Source organism: Kogia breviceps, chromosome 16, assembly GCF_026419965.1.
Source record: "Kogia breviceps isolate mKogBre1 chromosome 16, mKogBre1 haplotype 1, whole genome shotgun sequence".
In the NCBI taxonomy this organism is placed as follows: Eukaryota; Metazoa; Chordata; class Mammalia; order Artiodactyla; family Physeteridae; genus Kogia; species Kogia breviceps.
The window spans coordinates 75,497,524-75,516,824 of record NC_081325.1 but is presented as its reverse complement, the minus strand read 5'-3'; the positions used below and the strand labels follow the sequence as shown (position 1 = coordinate 75,516,824).

Genomic DNA, 19,301 nt, shown 5'->3' with positions numbered 1-19,301 from the left:
CAAGAGATCTTAAAACAAAATAATGAAACTAGATTTCTCAATTTCCTTCCAATTTAACTTTCATATTTTTTCTAAAATAAAACCCAATAGTGCATGTCTCTTTCCTTCTTTTGAATTCCAGTTCAAATCCCTCGTGTGTGCTTGAGGGTGGGGGTGTCTTTTAAGCAAAAGCACTTAGTACCTATATGCCAATTGCTATTAATGGAAAACATGGAATAATAGATGTAATAATTACGTCATATTCTGAAGCTGTGCAAACGCATAGGCCTAAAAAGAATACTGTTACAGGCAGTGATCACACACGAAAATCTGCTAAGAAATTTCCCTTGGTATTTAAAGGTGGAACTAGAATGTTAAAAACTGCAATTCCTTTATAACCACGAGACTTTTCTAACACACTTTTATGTTAATGTGATGGTTTGGATAGGAGCAGAACATTTTGGCCACTTGGTGGTTCTTTTATTGACCTGGAAAACAACGGCGGCGATGTCTACGCCACAGGGAAATGTGACTCATGACTGCAGTTACTATGGCAGACCCTCTGCCACAGAAAATATGGAAAAGCATCGTAACAGGCAGAAGAGCTGTGGATAAGGACAGCTTGAAAGAAAGGAACAACAGAACATCCAAAGCAGCCAAAGTCTGAAAAGCGCAAGGTCTACAGTCACTATCGAAGTTTTATACATATATATACACACAATAAAATGTTTCATCCAAAAAGTTCTCATAGAATATATTCTACCACTATAAATACATGCCCAAAGGTAATGATATAACCGGTGTTTCCCTCTAAGTGGTCTAAAATGGATTTTGTGAGTTTTCCCATTTATTTGTGAAAAAAATCGTTGCTAAACAGATGGAAAAAATAAGACCCAGAAAAATTAATCAACTTGTACTCCAGAATACCAGATATATCATAGTTTTGTGTTGTTGATCTTGTTTGTTCAGTCCTTTGAAGTGACAAATTAACTAGCCATCGGGAGATCTAAACGGACAGTCCCGTATCATAACACCAGGCCGAACAGTCCCTCACGCAGAGCTACCCACTCCATCCTAGCCCATCAGCCCCTACCTTTGCGATTAGTTTTAAATACAGTGTGTGATCGCAGCGGGGTCTAGAAACACGAGATGAAACAAAAACTAAACAAATGCCTAAAATCTTTTCACGTGCACAGAATTAAGTATGCAGGAAAAGTATCGCATACTCTAAATACATGATTTTAACTTTCGGTGAGGGTCACGCTAGCATAAGACTGTAAAATAAATCTAAATAAACAACACATGGATACTCATAACTGTTATTAACATCCTTCTACAATTTTATTTTATTATCTTTATTTTTTCAATGATCTTAAGCATTATTTCCTTTTTTTTTAAGTAACAAAAGACTTAGTCAACTTAGCGATGGGGCAGGCGAGGAGGAAATCAAAGACAACGTCAAACAGAGCTTAGAAGAAAATGGCATTCACTTCTTGATGGCACGGGCACGGCTGAGCGGGGAGATCCGCAGTGTCTGGAGTTGCGGAGGGCCCCATGCCAGCCCTCGGGGCCCTCCCCTCCTCCACAGGAGAAGGGAAACCTGAAAGGAGAAGCTGATTTGATGGACACCTAGAGATCTTGGACCCCCTTTAACCATGATGAATCTGTGAAAGTTCATCAGATTTATGCACATTTACAAAATTAATTTTAAAAAGTGAATGAGCCCACAGATATCCGGAGTAAACCTCTTTATAATCTCCAGGATCCTAGCACGGGCCAGACAGATAACAGGGGGGCAAAGAGAGTCCCAGGGGTCTGCAGCGAAGCAGAGAGCACTTGTCTGGCTGCAGTGGGCAGAGAAAAATTAGCCCCCTGTCAATTGTGGCCCTGAATAGCCCGGTTCTGTGTGGTTTTCTGGAAATTATCATTCACAAATCGTTTTAGCAGTATTAACTGAAGCCAGACATATGCATAGTCTATGTCATAACAATTCCACTCCTAGGTATAGATCCAGCGGAAATAGGTACATAGGGTCCCCAAAATATTTTCAGAGAATATTCACAGAAACACAACTCATAATAGCCCCAAACGAAAAATAGCCCAAAGGTCTTTCAATAGTAAAATGGACAAATATATTGTGATACATTCACAAAATGAAATTCTATTCAGCAGAGAAAAAGAACGAACACTTCCTACAGGAAACAGTGTGGAAAGATTTCACAAAGCGGTGAGCAGATGTTCAAAAGATGACATCCCGTTAGGTGCCATTTATATAAAGTTCAAATGGTAAAACTCTTCCTTGAAGGCAGAAGTCAGAATGGCGATTACTTGAAGTCGGGGAGGAGGTGACAGGCTTTGGGGTGCTGGCGATGTCCTGCGCTGAGATTGCGGAGGTGGCCTCAGGAGGGGTCCACTTTGTAAAAACGCATCACCAAACCGTGCCCTACAGATTCTGAGTATTATTTTACGTATATTATGTATCACCCTCCAAGGCTGTAAAATAAAACGTCTGTATTTCTGAAAGAAATGAGTGTCCTGTTTCATGTAATGAATCTAGATTTTTATCTTGGAAACCAACTCAAAAATTGCGAAGCAACATGGGAGCCAAACCAAACACGTCAGGGGGCTGCATGGGTCTCCTAGGGCGGGGCCATCTTCAGAGTAATATTTTCTGGTTCGGACTTCGAATGACAATAGGATTTATTAAGCCCTTCTATCAGTAGGTCATTGCACCCATAACAGAGTGCATGGGAGGAGCTTCTCTGCACGGTGACCAGACAGTGGAGGGGTTTCTCCAGGTGCCAGTGAGGCCAGCACATTACTTCCTCAGGATGTTCTGCTAAACGCATTGAGGGCCCTCACCGGGTGATTAGGTAGCATCACAAATCTTGACTTCGGATTTAAGACAGAAGAGTATCTGGCCTGGGCCCATATACTTAAACCTTAGAAATTTTCTTTCGTAGGAAATCCCAGGATAACATCCTTTGCTGCTAAAATAAATTGGAGGAAAGATAGCAAAGGCTGAACTTGGGCAATCTCACTCACTGTTGCCGTCACATCCTCCTACACCTCTATATTTACCTGATCTTTTTTTTCAAATTTACTTTTTACTGAAGTATAGTTGAATTACAACACCGTGTTAATTACTGCTGTACAGCAAAGTGACTCAGTTATATATGTATCTACATTCTTTTTCATAGTCTTTTCCCTTATGGTTTATCCCAGGTTATTGAATAGAGTTCCCTGTGCTCTACAGTAGGACCTTGTTGTTTATCCATTTTATAAATATACCAGTTTGCATCTGCTATTCCCAAACTCCCAATCCAACCCTCTCCCACCCCCTTCCTCCTTGGCAACCACCAGTCTATTTTCTATGTCCCTGATTCTGCTTCTGTCTCACAGACAGGTTCATTTGTGTCATATTTTAGATTCCTCATATAAGTAATATCATATAGTATTTGTCTTTCTCTTTCTGACTTAATTGAACTTCCTGATAACTGAATAAACTGACTCAACCGAAGTCTGATTTTCCTCACAATTTCACTTACGAGGAAGATAAGATTCACATTTTAAGGCTGGTTTGAACAGAAAGCAAAATAAGATTTAAGACCATTTTATGTGGCTGAATTCTACATCTGCTGACAAAATATGCTAAGCCATTTAGAAAGAAAAATGTTGCAAGCTGTAGATTTACAAGAGATTAGGGTGCAAGCCTATTACAATGTAGTTTTATCTTTTTTTAAATCTAGGCTCTAAGAAATATTTAATCCATAACTTTAAATATATAGTATCGAGGTAACCAAATCCTTTTTGGAACATGTAAAATATTTATGACTTCAAATACTTTATATCATACCCTAACACATACTACTTTATAATGTTCTACAATTTATGCACCTAATTTTTTTTTTTATCATTTTACTTAGTCTTTTTGAAAATTGAAGTAGAGTTGATTTATAATATTGTGTTCATTTCTGTACAGCAAAGTGATTCAGTTATACATATACATACATTCTTTTCTATATTCTTTTCCATTATGGTTTAATCACAGGATATTGACTACAGTTCCCTGCATGCACCTAATTTTTAAGACAATATTCAGTGTTATGGAGAGAAACCAAAGGATGAGTAGTGTTAGACAAACAATCCAAAAATGAGGCAAAAGGCACTAATGTTTTTATTCAGCAAATCCACTTAGCAGCAACATGAAGAGGAATCTCTGACTTCCTTCTGGTATTGAAACTTCTACCTCACCTATCACTTCTTTTTTTTATTACAATATTGTAAAACAGAATAAACTGCAAAGTGTATTTTATTTTAACCAAGAAGCCAAAACTATAGAAATCAGTTTTAAACAACGTTTAATTTTAGGCACAAAATACAAATAATTTTGTTTTGAAAAAAATACCTTTAAAAATATTTTAATGTAAACTGGGGAAAACTAGTGTAGACCAGGGTCTATTTTTCCATCTGTTTAAACAATGAAGTAAACTGTTTAAACTGATGACATTTAAAAATATAAGCAAAACACATGACGTTATAAAAGATAAGTATTACAGCATTCTCAAAAATGAGTCTTTATAAAATGAAAATTAGGACAATGTCTTCTGGCGTGTGATAATCTCCGGAACAAGCACATGGCATATAACATACTCAGGATGCCAAGAACTTTAATTAAACCTCAACTTCTGAAAAGCTAATAACATGAGTATTTTTTCAAGGCTGGGATATGTGAGCTACAATACCAGCAGTTTCAAACGGAAGGAAAGGAGATAAAGGGAAATGATATTACATTATTACAAATGTACTGATTAACTTCTAGGGCAGATTTTATTCTTAGATAAAAACACTTACAGTTATTTCTTTCAATTAATGCTTATATGCATGAATTGGAATTACCCTACATTAAAAGTTTCTGAAGTAACTGAAATTAGCTATAAAAAATACGCCTAAGTGTAAACACATGAGAGAATTATTTCCCCCCTGTGAAAGATGTCCAGGAGTGTTCCAGCGGGTAATATATGATATTAGAGCTAAAAATTGCAAACTTGAAATAAACCTAAAAGACTTAAATAGTACCTATATCCTATTTTGAGTCCGATTGTTTAATATGATATTTAAATTTAAACTTTTAGTTACTTTTTCATGTATGGAATGCAAGATTTCTATACTTTTTTTCCTTTTTTTTTTTTTTAGTTTCCTCAATATTAACTGCAAAAGGAGAAACAGTATTTAACATAAAAATAGAGGATAAATCCTGAGATTTCCCCCAAATGTCTTAATGTCCTACAGGCATGGGTGCTGTTCCATAGCAAACAGTGGGATACCATTTTTGAAGAAATGATTACTGCCCCTTTGAATCCTGTGCTTCTTCCAAGGTAAGAAACTATGACTAAGGTGTTCAACATGGCATTATAGTGAAAAGTCTTTCTGGTTCTATTTTTCCTTAAACGGGCTCTAGTTCTTGTAATTCACATGACACCCTTTGGCTGTGGTTGTCTGTTAAATTTCCTGTTTTGGTCTAGTTTCAGCAAACCAGGCTATGGTAACTACCTTTTTTTTTTTCCTTTTAGTATTTCCAGTTAAGTGTTTTCTCTTTAGAGGTACAAAGAAAGGGAGGAAAACAGCCACACCAAGGTGTGTAAGTAGGTCACAGAAGTTTCAGTGCACCAAAAAACGTGCCGTCTCCATCCCGGGATATTTTAGCATCTTCGCGTGGTATTGCCAGTTGGAGTTCATCTCCTTCCTCCAGCTTTGCGATGCCTGGAAACGAATGATTTGCAAGAACTTTAAGCAGTTGTACACGGAAAGGAGGGCGAGGGGAGAAAATTAAAGACAGCTACTTTGTTTCGGAAAAAAATAGTAACATAGGCATTCACCCTTCAAATCTCACCAGTGGACTTCTAAACCAGTTATTACTTGCCTAAACACCCCCAACCCCAAAACGGTGAAAGAAACGAGCAGGAGTTACAACAGACAAAAATGGATGTGTCACCTACTGTTTGTAAAACGGAGAATCTAAACAGGAACCAAACATCTAACCATAAGAAGAAAAGTTTAGGAATTCATAGCACGTGCCTTGATGGAATGTTATATAGTTCAAAGTGGTTTTGCTTCATTTTATCGACATGGGAATCTTTAAAAAATGTTAAATAAAAATACAAAAAAATGAGCACACCCACGTATATATACTGCATGGTCCTAAATATACTTTCAAATGTGCATAAAAATGCATAAATTATTTAAAAGTGAAAAACAAAACACTACTTATTCATAAAGCACATCTGCTAACATAGTCTTTCTCTAGAGTACAAACTATGGGATGAGGAGTCGTTTGGATTACTTTTATAGCCCTCTGTCATTTGTGTTTCCATACTTGGTTTTTTTTTTTGTTTTTTGTTTTTTTTGCGGTACGCGGGCCTCTCACTGCTGTGGCCTCTCCCGTTGCGGAGCACAGGCTCCGGACGCGCAGGCGCAGCGGCCACGGCTCACGGGCCCAGCCGCTCCGCGGCACGTGGGATCTTCCTGGACCGGGGCACGAACCCGTGACCCCTGCATCGGCAGGCGGATTCTCAACCACTGCGCCACCAGGGAAGCCCTCCATACTTGTTTTTATAATCAAAAGCAACAAGGCAATTAGCTTCTCACAACTGATCAACTAATCTGCATGCATGTGCCTAATTTACAATAATGCAGCCTGTGATTCAGGAATACAAAACGCAACTCAGGGTCATTCTTGACATCATTTTAAAAGAAAAAGATAACGAAAAAGAAAGAGGAGGAGGGGCAGAGAATAAAACCAACGAAATAACAAAGGAAATAGCATCTAAATTGTCAGTACTTTCAACTAACAATTTTATAAGTAGTTGCATTGTTTCATTAACATGCCATGAAAATGCATTTGCAGGAACACATCCGCGTTAACCTCTATTCCTCTTTCAAGCCGAAGCACCTGGGTGTCCTGCAGCAATAGCCAGTGGGTGTTTATTTACTGAGCACCTCAGATACACCAGACACCTTGTAGGCGCTGATAGGGCGGTGATCAGAATAACCAAAGAGTCTGTCTACAAGGATCTTGTTTTTTGTTAATGGACCGAGAAAGACAACAAACAAAAGAGCGAAGTTTTAGGTATTGTTAAGGGTAAAGTGTACACTTTTAGGATTGGCAAGGCATTTGATGACTACACTAAGTAGTAGAAAAAAAAAAGATTGAAGCTATTTGTTGAATGGATTAGTCATTATCATGGAGATTGAAGATAATCTAACAATTTGACAAAGGCTATAGATCACAGATCATTAAGTAATAGTAACTCTCAAAATAAAGTCTGTGTGAACCAACTACGTTTCAAAGTAGGTTCTATTTAAAATTTCAACACTGGGTTATTGGCTATTTCAATTCTTCCAGATTATAGCAATCAGCTCTAACTTTTTCTACAATAAACACATTCAATTTGTTAATGAAATAATAAGATTCAGCTTCGCTGGGCTCCTCAAATGGACCATTTTAATTTTTTCCAGATTATTATGGAAGCACTCTATACACGTATACACCAATGTGTAGCTTTTAATGGTTTTAAACAAATTCGTTCTAGAACAGATAAAGATTGAAAACCTGAAATTTCCTAGAAAACACTTTTCGTAAATAATACTAAGCTACTAGCACTGAGAAATATCTTTAAGGTCAAGTTAATTACTCTTAAAAAGTAAGGCACCTAGGAAATCGGGCTGAGAAAGTACCATGAGGGGCTGATGATTAGACAATTTGAAAAAGAGTGCGCTGTAAAGCTCTAAGTACTTTTAATTAATGTAAATAAATATAACAGACTGAAGTGACCTCACCATTTATAAATATTTTGCAACAGCAAAAGACTGGTTACCACTGGCTGCAGGGAAACATTTCTCTATGAAAATTAGGGAATTCCACTTTAGTAAACTTCCTCATCACCCTGTCAAAGCTATTTATGGCTGCGGATCCAGGATGACAATCGTCTCCATTATCGGGAACTATTTTGCTTCCTCACTTGTCTCGGCGGGCCTTTGTCAGTAAGCACCTTTGGAATACAGTGCTTCAAAGCGCACAGCCCAGCTGCGCCCCGAGTTCCACACTCTCATGCACGCTAACTGTCTGCAAGGCAAGACATTCCCCGGGGGCCTGAATGGATCTGTCAAAATCACCAGAGAGAAATACATGAGTCGAAGGCAATGTTGTTTTTTTTTTTTCAAATACTGGCCTCGATTAATGTGAAATTACCCCAAGACAAAATGAAAGCTACGATGGCAATTACAGCCCAAACAGACGTGAAATGAAGCGAGCCTGCCCTTTTCCCTTTTCTGAGTCGAAACGCAGCCTCACTCCTACACTTTCACATCCCAAACGCATCCACCTGGTGTCCACTGACACCAGCAAGGCCACTGTGCCACTGGACTTGACCCTCAAACCGGCCAAAGGCACTTCTTCCGCAGGAGGTAAAGAAGAGATTCTGTGAGTCCCACTGGGGTCAGACTGGCTGGTTTAAACTGCGTTCTGCGCAGCCCGAGACAATGTGTGCTTCCTCTCTGTGCCTCAGACGCCACCTCCCTTCAACAGGGCGGATTCAAGGAAGCGGCAGAGGTGAAGTGCCTGGCACATGGCTGTCACCCTCTTATTATTCCAGCATGCTTAGTACAGGTGGAAGAAAACACAGCTTACGATTGTTCTAGTGTGGATTGCTGTGAAGTTACTGTCCTTTCTAAATGTATATAAAAATGATAAACCTATTAATAGTGATTTTGTCCCTATTAAAACAGACTAGCTTATCATTCAAGATAATAAAAACCACACAGTATACTGCGGGATGTCTCTCTGTCTATGTATACAGAACTATTATTTACCAGCTGAATAACAGGAATTATTGGGTAGTGTCTCAGGCATGTTTTGAATACATCGGAACAAAGTCACCAGACTCAATTCGTCCCCAAAGACATGGACTTTTTTCCTCTGTATTAGGTGTCCCATGGCAAAGGTGTTATCGGTGTACAAAACCTGAGAAACAAACCAAAGAACTTTGTCAGAAGTCAGCACAAAATGGGAGGCATCGGACAGCGACAGCGGTATTAGGGTTGAACCTACCTGTCCGTATATAAAGAAGTAACCCGTTTCTTTGACCAATATTTTGTTCTCCTTTTCTTCTAGGGCTCTTCCTCTTTTAAAGCTGAGAAGCCACGGAACAAATGTGTAAGCTCCTACAGTGAAGAGAATGATTTATAAGAAAAAAAAAGCTGAGAAAAGCAGTTTTTCACCTCCACTTAGCTGCTAAACTAAGTCTGAAACTTAGAGGAGAATTTCTTCTTTTGAAAAACTGGGAAAAGAAGAGAAATCACAATCCTCCATTGGTTTCTCAGCCATCATTTACATACTCACCCAGGCAATGATCAGATACAGGAACTTGAAAGCAAACACTTCATATGTAATGTCTGGGGTTTTGATTTCTTCTGTATCTCAGCAATTTTCAAAATATAGTCTGGTCTGGATGGGAACAGTTTGAGGCCAAAAAAATGGACAAACTGTCTCTGAATAACACACCAAGAGAAATTTTGGGTTTTCCTTTGATTCTGTTGGGGAGGAAGAGATTTTCCTCTACCCTTCTTGGTTCTTCTGGCTTTTCTAAGAATTAAACTGACATGAGACAGATCAACAGGAGAAAATCACACAAAGGTTTACTAATATGCATACACGGGAGAGTCCCAGGAAGACTGAGTAACTCCCCAAAGTGGGCAAAGCCCTCACTTTGAATACCATCTTCAGCGAAATACAAAGGAGGATGTTGGGCGTACGGGTTCAGGACTTCAAAGGGGACGAAGGCGATTCACAAAGAGATGGACAAGCAAATGTCTGCTGGGCCACCAGAGACAGTGGGACACAGAGTGGACTCGGGTCGCTAAGCCCTACCAGAGTCTCCCCCACCACCCTCAGCCCATATTCTTTGCAGACGTCTCTCATGATGGCTCTGTTCGAGGAACAAGTCCTCTATCCAAAGTCTTTTAGGCAGTTAAGGGGAGAGGTAACAAGAAATACTTCCTGAGTCTTCTTAAAAATAATCACTAAAAATAATCAGCCTAAATCAATCCTCATGTCAAAGAGACACATTTTGGGGCAGCAAATTTTGCTCCCCTCCAGTTCCCAGAGAGGAGGGAGTTTGTATGTGGCGAGTTTAGCAAAGAATACGGGGAGGAAGCCACCCTCTCCCCAACATGGCAATAAGACAGAGCTTAAGGAGAGGGGGAGAAATGACTGAGACGCAATCTCTCCTAGGAATTGGTCCAGGAATGTTGGGATAACCATCCGTAATGTTCAAGTGGAAGTGGTTTCTGTTCAATACACCAATTCTCCTCCACTGTCCCTCAAACATCACTTGGGGAGTGGCAGGAGAGCCACAGTTCTCAAGAGTTGGATAAAGGGGCAGAGAGAAGACAGAGGCCAAAGAAATGTGTCGGCAAAAGGGGTGCAGATGGCTGAGCCGGAATGCCCACTGAAAGGGTAAACACTACTTTCCGGTGATTTCACACGCTAAGGTCACTGGATTTCCCACCATCATGTTATGCGTATATTGGAGTAAACAGTGGACCCTGAGGCTAGGGGCAGGGAAATTTGGGGTATAAATAAAATGGCATAAAGTAAGGGAAAAGAAGATTAGGGAAATGGCAGTACAAGAAAAAAACAGTAAAATGAAACTGTGGTAGTCTAAAATCATATAAAAAATTGTTCCCATATAATTGGCAATGTTGGACCACATGTGCCTCCAAGCTTCACCTTGGTCATAACAAAAAGAGAAACAAAATCAATAATAAAATTCAGAAGTCTACGGCATGACAGAAGCTCAGGAAAAGAACCACTTGTCCTAGATTGAGCATAAAGGAAAATTTCCCCTGTGGATTTTCCTAAGGGGGCACCCTAGGATGCAATAGTTGACAACGTTTTCATGTTCATAAATACAATTTTTTCTAAGTGGACATGCCCACTTCAATGGTACCCCCAAGGCAAAACCATCCTACTTGAACTTTTCCCAAATAGGATTCTCGAGGGAAGAATACAAAAGAAGAACCACATATTTTCTGAATATTTCTGAGGAATTAAGAACCTGAGTGGTCAAACAAAGCCACTACACTGTGAATTCAAGTTACAATGAAACAATTCCTTAAGGCAGCCCTCCAGGATCACATTCCACAGACAGAGGGAGGGAGCCGAGAGGGAGGGGTGGGTGGAGAGAGGAGAGAGGAGGCAGCAGGAGGGGAGCCCACAGATCTCCACTCCTCTCCTGTGCTCCCCTGAATGGCTCCATCTCTCAGGAGGAGTGGATGCTCCCCCCCGACACGTGAGGCAGGTCTGATCCCCCCAATCTGCTCTCCACAAAGATGGTCTCGGAGAAACCATTTCCTTTAAATGAAAACTCTCCAGTGCCACACACTGGGTATGACAGTCCACGAATAAACATCTCCCCGTTTACAAATAACAGAGGTAATCTCATCATCATCTGTTTTTATAAAATAGTATTTCGGTGAAAAGATTATAATGATGTAGTTTTAAATTCTGTTTAAATAAAGATCACGTGCCCAAAGCATTCTTTAAGGTAGAGTTCTGAAAACATGAGGAAAAATTAATATCACGGTTGTTATTATTGTAAAATGTAAGCTGATGACTGAACGTGACTGTTTTCATGGAAGTGATACTTATTTGGTACGCTGACCACAAAGGGCTTTCCTTCCCCTTCAAAACTATACACATCATCATAGACTCTAATTTCTCTGAGTTTGGGGACTGTTTCTGTTTGGTTCCCTGCTGTTTCCCCAGAGCCTAAAATGATTCCTGGCCCACAGCAGATGCAGCAAATATTTACTGAGTTAACTAATTCAACTTTAAACATAAAATAATTCAAAATGATGGGGTACTAGGCAATTAGTCACTAGCATTTGCTTGTTTTTTAAAAGCATTTTATTACCTCGTTTCTGAAACTCTTGGAAATGAAACACCCTCCATTATAGAGGTAATATGAACTCTTGAAGTAAAACACATATCCCTAAAACTGCTTGTTTATATTCTGACTAGAGATATTTATCAACTAAAAAAATTTTTTTGCCATACCTGAAATCGATCCTCTATTTCTTTATACAATATCTATAAAATTAGCCAGTTCTTACCAAATTCCACTGCTGTATTGTCATAACAGAAAGAAAAACAAGTAGTTATTAGGTTTATATTCTTGTTTACTCTTTTGCTTTTGGCATTTCATCATACCTCACTGGAAATACGCTTATTAAAGCGAGAAAGTATTCATTTACTTGTCTTTATATACTGTCTATGTTTCTCCTCCCAACCCCACCCTCACACATGCGCGTGTGCGTGCGCGCGCGCACACGCACGCGCACACACGGATTATACTCCATTAGGCCAAGGCGATGACTATGCTGTAGTCACAGCTGGAAACTCAGACGCCAAGAACGGAGCCTAGCACACAGCATGCACTCAATCAATACGTGCTGCTCAATGAATTTTTAATTTAAGAAAACAGACCGAACAATTAATTAAAAGCTAACGTAATTATAAACTTAAGCATAAATGTTATAATATGTTTCTACATCTTAAAATTCACTTAGATTTTTTTGCCTGCTAGTTAGACCACAGACAGATGCTAACAAGAAAATATGCACTAAATGACTATTCTGTAGGATGCTTATCTAAACTAGTATGAATCACTCCTTGTAGTATTTAGGAATTTGGAAAGGAAAAATTTCAATGACCACAGATTCTTACATCTTCTCCTCATACATAGAAAAGCACTAAAGTCATTAAACTGAGAGTCTATTCTTTGTGATTAGCAGTAATCTTTTGATGTTCGACTAAACATTCTTTTCCAGAAAAAAAAAAAAATTAGATATATCCAGGTTCCTCCCTTGCCTTTTTGGAACTGTTTCTCAGAGCTATCTGAGAGGCTGTCTCCGAGGCTATAGTCCTCAATAAGACACTGAATGAACTCCAGCTCATAGATCTTATATTGTGTGTTCTTATTTCAGTCAGTGGAGGTAAATTCTAGGAGTATTAATGCTTAATTTTTCCAGTCAACAGCTAAAATACTGATATATCTTGGTATGTAAAGTGTGAACTTTCCAGCTCCACTCAGCTTTAAATACTTGATGTATTTAAATGTTTTGGAAAACTTAATAAATTACTGTGTACATTAATATGTGAAATTAAATAAAAATAATGCCAGTATTTAAATGTAAAAATAATTTACATGTATTTCTGAAAATGCCTGCTTTTGAAAGAGTAGATCTTTCCTGTACTGATATATATGAAAGACTTGTAGATAAATTTTAGGACAACATATTTTTATAGGAAAATCAGATCTATTTCATTAATATTTGTTTTCTATTCTATTTTATGAATAGGAAATTTCCTCCCAAATATTTATACTTCCAGTGTTATTTCCCTCAGTAATTGAATAGAAATGCTCCAGAGAGCAGCTGTCAATCACAGCTATCACATTTGGTTACTGCTCCTGATTTTCTACTTTATTATCTTAAAACTCCTGGAAATAGTTTTAAGGGAGAAGATACTAATACTTCTTTTTGAAGATAGATTAAGTAAACCAATTTAAGAAATAGGGCTTTTTAAAAAAGAAATAGGGATTTTTTTTATTGAACAAATATAGTTTAGCAGTGAAATCCATGTAATCATATGCCTGATTCTGTAGATGAGGCAGGACTAGGAAAATCAAAAGAAACAGAAGCCAGACAGGCAGAGCCATGCAGGCTGGGCTACTAGAAAGGCAATGAGAAGCCCTGTAGGGGCTGTGAGCAGTGGGGGGAAAATGACAATATCTGTGTTTTAGAAACATCTCTATGGAGTTACCAGGTAAGAAATGTGCAAAACTGGAGGCAAGGAAACCAGCCAAGGTGAGAGACGATGGTGGTTTATACTAGGATGGTGAAATGAAAATGAAGAAAAACAGATTAGTTCAAATTATATATATGAGGAATCACTGATAAAGTTTAGAGATTAACGTACTGACTCCGAGGAAGCAGTCAAGAATGACACACAGAATTCTGGATTGAACAGTTGAAGACATGGTCAGCACTTACTGAAATAGGAGACACTGGAAAAAGACCAGACTTGGGGAAAAGTTCTAAAGAGTTCACGCTGATATACCACCAAGATACTCAGGAAAAGATGTTAAGTAGATAGAGGTGTACATAGGCTTGGATCTCGGAAACATCATCTGAGCTAAAGATCTACATTTAAGCCATCACACATGCATGTTAAGTGACAACACAGGAGGATTTAGGAATGCCAAAGAAATAAGAATGAAGACAATGGGACTGTGTCAGAGGTCTGAAAAACATCAATACTGAAGAAACTTAAGAATAATTTGCAAAGAAGTTTAAAAAGCAGTGGCCCAAAAAGCTAGGAACATGGTTGGAGAAACAAACCAAGAAAAGCACGTGTTTCAAAAAGAAGGGAATCATCAAGTGTCAAATTCTACTGTGAGATTAAATCTCATCATTGCCTCTATGAAATAATTATGTTGAAAAACAGAATAAACAAGAGACTTCCACTATCAATGATTGTGGAAATCACATCTCTCCTTTTTTACCTCCTGTAAATCCTATGAAAGAAACATAGATGTGTGTTCTCCAAAATAACTGCAAGGGATGCCAAAAGTAACTGGGATCACACTGAAGCTGAGCATAAAAGTGAAGAGAAGAAGCAAAGGAAATAGTCAATGGCCTGGAAGCAGCAAAGTTCACAAAGAGTCAGCAAAATCAACTCACTAAGGGTGACGAGTCCCTCACACACACACAGAAATCTACAAACAAACAATACAGGAAATGTCAATGTAAGCTAAAAGAATTTGGGAAATTAGGGGGGGAAGTTCTCACTTAAATGAAAGTAAAAGTAGAAGTTTCAGAAGGGAAAATAGGTTTCACACAAAACAAAATGAGATGGAAATTAAAAAAGAGTTAAGAATTTGAGAAAAATTGTAGAACTATAGAATATAAAAGATAGGTAATGAATTACCAGCATATACATAATTGGAACCCAGAAAGACAAAACAAAAACAACAAAAAGTCAAGCAGAACAACCACTTAGAGCTACTGCAGAATTAAAAGGCCCATTATGTGTCAGAGAAAGTTGATTCAGAGTTTTATTAGTTTCTTATTGCAGCTGTAACAAATTACCACAAACTTAGTGGCTTAAAACAATACACATTTATTATCTCCCATTTGAAACATCAGAAGTCTCACTGGGCAAAAATCAAGGTGTTGGCAAGTTGTGTTCTTTCTGGATGCTGGAATGTCCATCCCTTGCCTTTTCCAGCTTCTATAGTCTGCCTGCTTTTCTGGGCTTGTGGCCCTTCCTCTTCCCAGACAGCAATCACATCATTCTGAACTCTGTTTTCATTGCCACATCACCTTCTCTGACTCGGACCCTGTTAGCTCTCTCATACAAGGACCTTTGTAATTATACTGGGACCACACAGATAATCCAAGATAATATGATGCCCAAATTCCTTATCTTAGTCACATCTTCAAAGTCCCTTTTGCCAGGTGAGGTAATAAACTCACAGGTTTCAGGGATTACAGTGTGGACACGTCTGAGGAAATATTTTTCTACCCACCACAATAGTCTACCTTCAGATATATAATAAAATAAGTACTGAAATTTTAAGGTAAATATATAATTCTTTGTGTAACTAGGCAAGATAGTCAAGCCACTTATGAGAAGAAAATTTTCTCTTACTTTAGTTTTCTTCAAAGTGCATATAATGCCAAAGGCAAAAGACAGTGGAGAAATTCCTACAAGTTACCCAGGTAAAGAAAGGGTAAACTGAGGATTTCATACTCAGGCATCTGTCCTTAAAGTATAAAAACTACAAGGAAACAGCTTTATTAATGTAAACACTAAGAGAGCATTGTTCTCCTGTGGCGATTTTGAATAAACTAGTAGAAAACAAAATTCAGGAAACTAAGATATGAATGAGGAAACCATTGCAAAAGGACTTGCAATGGGTATTGAATATATTTACTGCAAAAACACATAAAGAGGATGGTTTGATGATAAAGAATAGAACAGTTTTATGTCATGACAATGTAGAGATTACATAACTAGCAAATATTGAGAAGTAGTGGAGAAAAAAATGTTGACAGTAAATTCATCAATTGCCTCATTTGTAACAGCTGGGGCTCGAAGGATATAAATTAAAGTTGAGAGATCAAGTAATAGAAATATAAACATTGTAACAGTATGTAGATAAGCATTAAGAAATACAATATTACTATCTAAAAAATGGATGGTGGAGGACAGGAATGATAGAGAAAATAAAGAAAAATCATATTTAATTTTATTACAGATCAGAGTAGACAATCAATATATATTATCTAAAGATATAATTAAAGATGTCAGAGTAATATCATGAAAAATGACAGAGTAGAAAGCTCAAAAATAAGTCCCTTTGTGGAGGCAAGGGTATACAATGGAGAAAAGACAGTCTCTTCAATAAGTGGTGCTGGGAAAACTGGACAGCTACATGTAAAAGAATGAAATTAGAACACTCCCTAACACCATACACAAAAATAAACTCAAAATGGATTAGAGACCTAAATGTAAGACTGGACACTATAAAACTCTTAGAGGAAAACATAGGAAGAACACTCTTTGACATAAATCACAGCAAGATCTTTTTCGATCCACCTCCTAGAGTAATGGAAATAAAAACAAAAATAAACAAATGGGACCTAATGAAATTTAAAAGCTTTTTCAAAGCAAAGGAAACTACAAACAAGACGAAAAGACAACCCTCAGAATGGGAGAAAATATTTGCAAATGAGGCAACTGACAAAGGATTAATCTCTAAAATTTACAAGCAGCTCATGCAGCTGCATATCAAAAAAATAAACAACCCAATCCAAAAATGGGCAGAAGATCTAAATAGACATTTTTCCAAAGAAGACATACAGATGGCCAAGAAGCACATGAAAAGCTGTGCAACATCACTAATTATTAGAGAAATGCAACTCAAAACTACAATGAGGTATCATCACACACCAGTTAGAATGGGAATCATCAGAAAATCTACAAACAACAAATGCTGGAGAGGGTGTGGAGAAAAGGGAACCCTCTTGCACTGTTGGTGGGAATGTAAATTGATACAGCCACTATGGAGAACAGTATGGAGGTTTCTTAAAAAACTAAAAATAGAATTACCCTGTGACCCAGCAATCCCACTACTGCGCATATACCCAGAGAAAACCATAATTCAAAACGACACATGCACCCCAATGTTCACTGCAGCAATATTTACAATAGCCAGGTCATAGAAGCAACCTAAATGCCCATCGACAGACAAATGGATAAAGAAGATGTGGTACATATATACAATGGAATATTACTCAGCCATAAAAAGGAACAAAATTGGGTCATTTGTAGAGACGTGGAGGGACCTAAAGAGTGTCATACAGAGGAAAGTAAGTCAGAAAGAGTAAAACAAATATCATATATTAACACATAAATGTGGAACCTAGAAAAATGGTACAGATGTACTGGTTTGCAGGGCAGAAATTGAGACACAGATGTAGAGAACAAATGTATGGACACCAAGGGGGGAAAGTGGCATGCGGGGCGGTAGTGGTGTGATGTATTGGGAGATTGGGATTGACATATATACACTAATATGTATAAAATGATAACTAATAAGAAGCTGCTGTATAAAAAAAATAAAATTCAAAAATCAAAAAAAGAAAAAAATAATCCCTTTGCTAAGGCAGCAATTAAGCTTGCAAGAAGTTATAGAATCCATGTTTTTGGATGTATGAAATCTAGTAAAAAACTTATAGAAACCAAGGGAGTGTTTAATGAAACAAAAGGTGTAAATTTCAGTAAGAAAGTATTGTGGTATTTTTGCTTACTCATGTATCACCCTTCATTCTCCAGCTTAGTGGCAGCCATGGAGATGGTGGCCTGAGTTCCAGTTGGTGTCCTGCTGATGCCAGGAAGTGCAATACTCACTTTGTTCTCAAAACATTGTGACTCTGGATTTTGACCTGCCTGGAGTTTCCCTTTAGATGGGAGCAGCTCCTCAGACTGGTGTCAGTCAAAAGCTTTACAGAAATACACTACCTGTAGTCACCCGTAACAAGGAACAGTGGATAGGGCAAGCAGCAGACTGACAAAAAGCCTGAGACGGATGAGGCTAAGGAGGAAGATATTTCAAGGAATAAGGGCTTTGAAGTGTTACCACATACACCAAGGAATCTGCAGTGGATTGTGCATGCCCAGAGCAGGATGCATGTTCAGAAAACACCTGAAAGAACCCTAAGCTAACATCTCTAGTTGATCCTTGCTCTTTGCTCAAGCTGTATGGGAAGTCTAAGGCACAGTTGCTGGTAGCCTAGCTAAATGTTGAAGGAGTGCCCCAGCCCAGAGATAATCTGCTCAGAAAAAGGGAGCTTGGTTTTTGTTGTTGTTGTTGGATTTGGTTTTGGTTCCTGGCATTAAAGTAAATCTCTATCAGGATTAGGACTGGAGATAAAAGAATCTCCAACAGGATTACTGCAGAGATAACAGAAAAAAGACTTCAGTGACCACACAGAACAAGGAGTACAGTTTATTTTTTGAAAACATATTTTGGAAAATTCAATAAACAAATGGACAACTGCAGCCCACAAAAATCAACAACAGCAAACACTGGGGATGTGATTTCCAGAGTTACCACACTGTAATATTCAAATTGTCCAATTTACAAAGAAAAATATAAAGCATACAAACAAACAGAAAATTATGGACCATTCACAGGGAAAAATATTGGCAGAAACCATTCCCGAGGAAGCCCAGATATTGGACTTACTAGACAAAGATATTACATATTTTAAATATGTTTAAAGAGCTAAATGATACCATGGACAGAGAACTTCAGAAAACTGGGAGAAAAGTGTATGAACAAATAGACACTATCAGTTAAGAGATAAAAATTATTGTAAAAGGAACCAAACTCTTTCTTTAAAAAGAACTTGTGGAGCTAAAAATTAAAATAGCTGAAATAAAATTTTTACTGGAGAGGTTACACAGCAGACTTCACCAGGCAGAAGATGGAATTGGCAAACTTGAATATAGAACAATTGAAATTATCCAGTCTGAGTAGAAGAAATAAAAAGGAATAAAAAGAAGTGAAAAGAGCACAAAGGACCCATAGGACACTCTCCATCAGACTAATAATGCATTACAGGAGTCCCAGAAGGAGAAGAGAAAAAGGCAGAAAGAGGGCTTCCCTGGTGGCTCAGTGGTTGAGAGT

At 38.1% G+C, this 19,301-nt stretch overlaps 1 protein-coding gene across 1 annotated transcript in view; it reads right to left on the bottom strand.

Annotated features, from left to right (window-relative positions):
- Nucleotides 1–441: 441 nt before the first annotated feature.
- Nucleotides 442–19,301, bottom strand: part of TNFSF13B (TNF superfamily member 13b) — a 39,665-nt gene continuing 20,805 nt past the window's right edge. The window contains exons 4-6 of the mRNA XM_059041510.2: nt 9,089–9,201; nt 8,851–9,001; nt 442–5,742 (exon numbers count right to left, since the gene is read on the bottom strand). Coding sequence (XP_058897493.2) covers nt 5,630–5,742; nt 8,851–9,001; nt 9,089–9,201 — 377 coding nt within the window. The 3' untranslated portion in view covers nt 442–5,629. The remainder of the gene's footprint in view (nt 5,743–8,850; nt 9,002–9,088; nt 9,202–19,301) is intronic.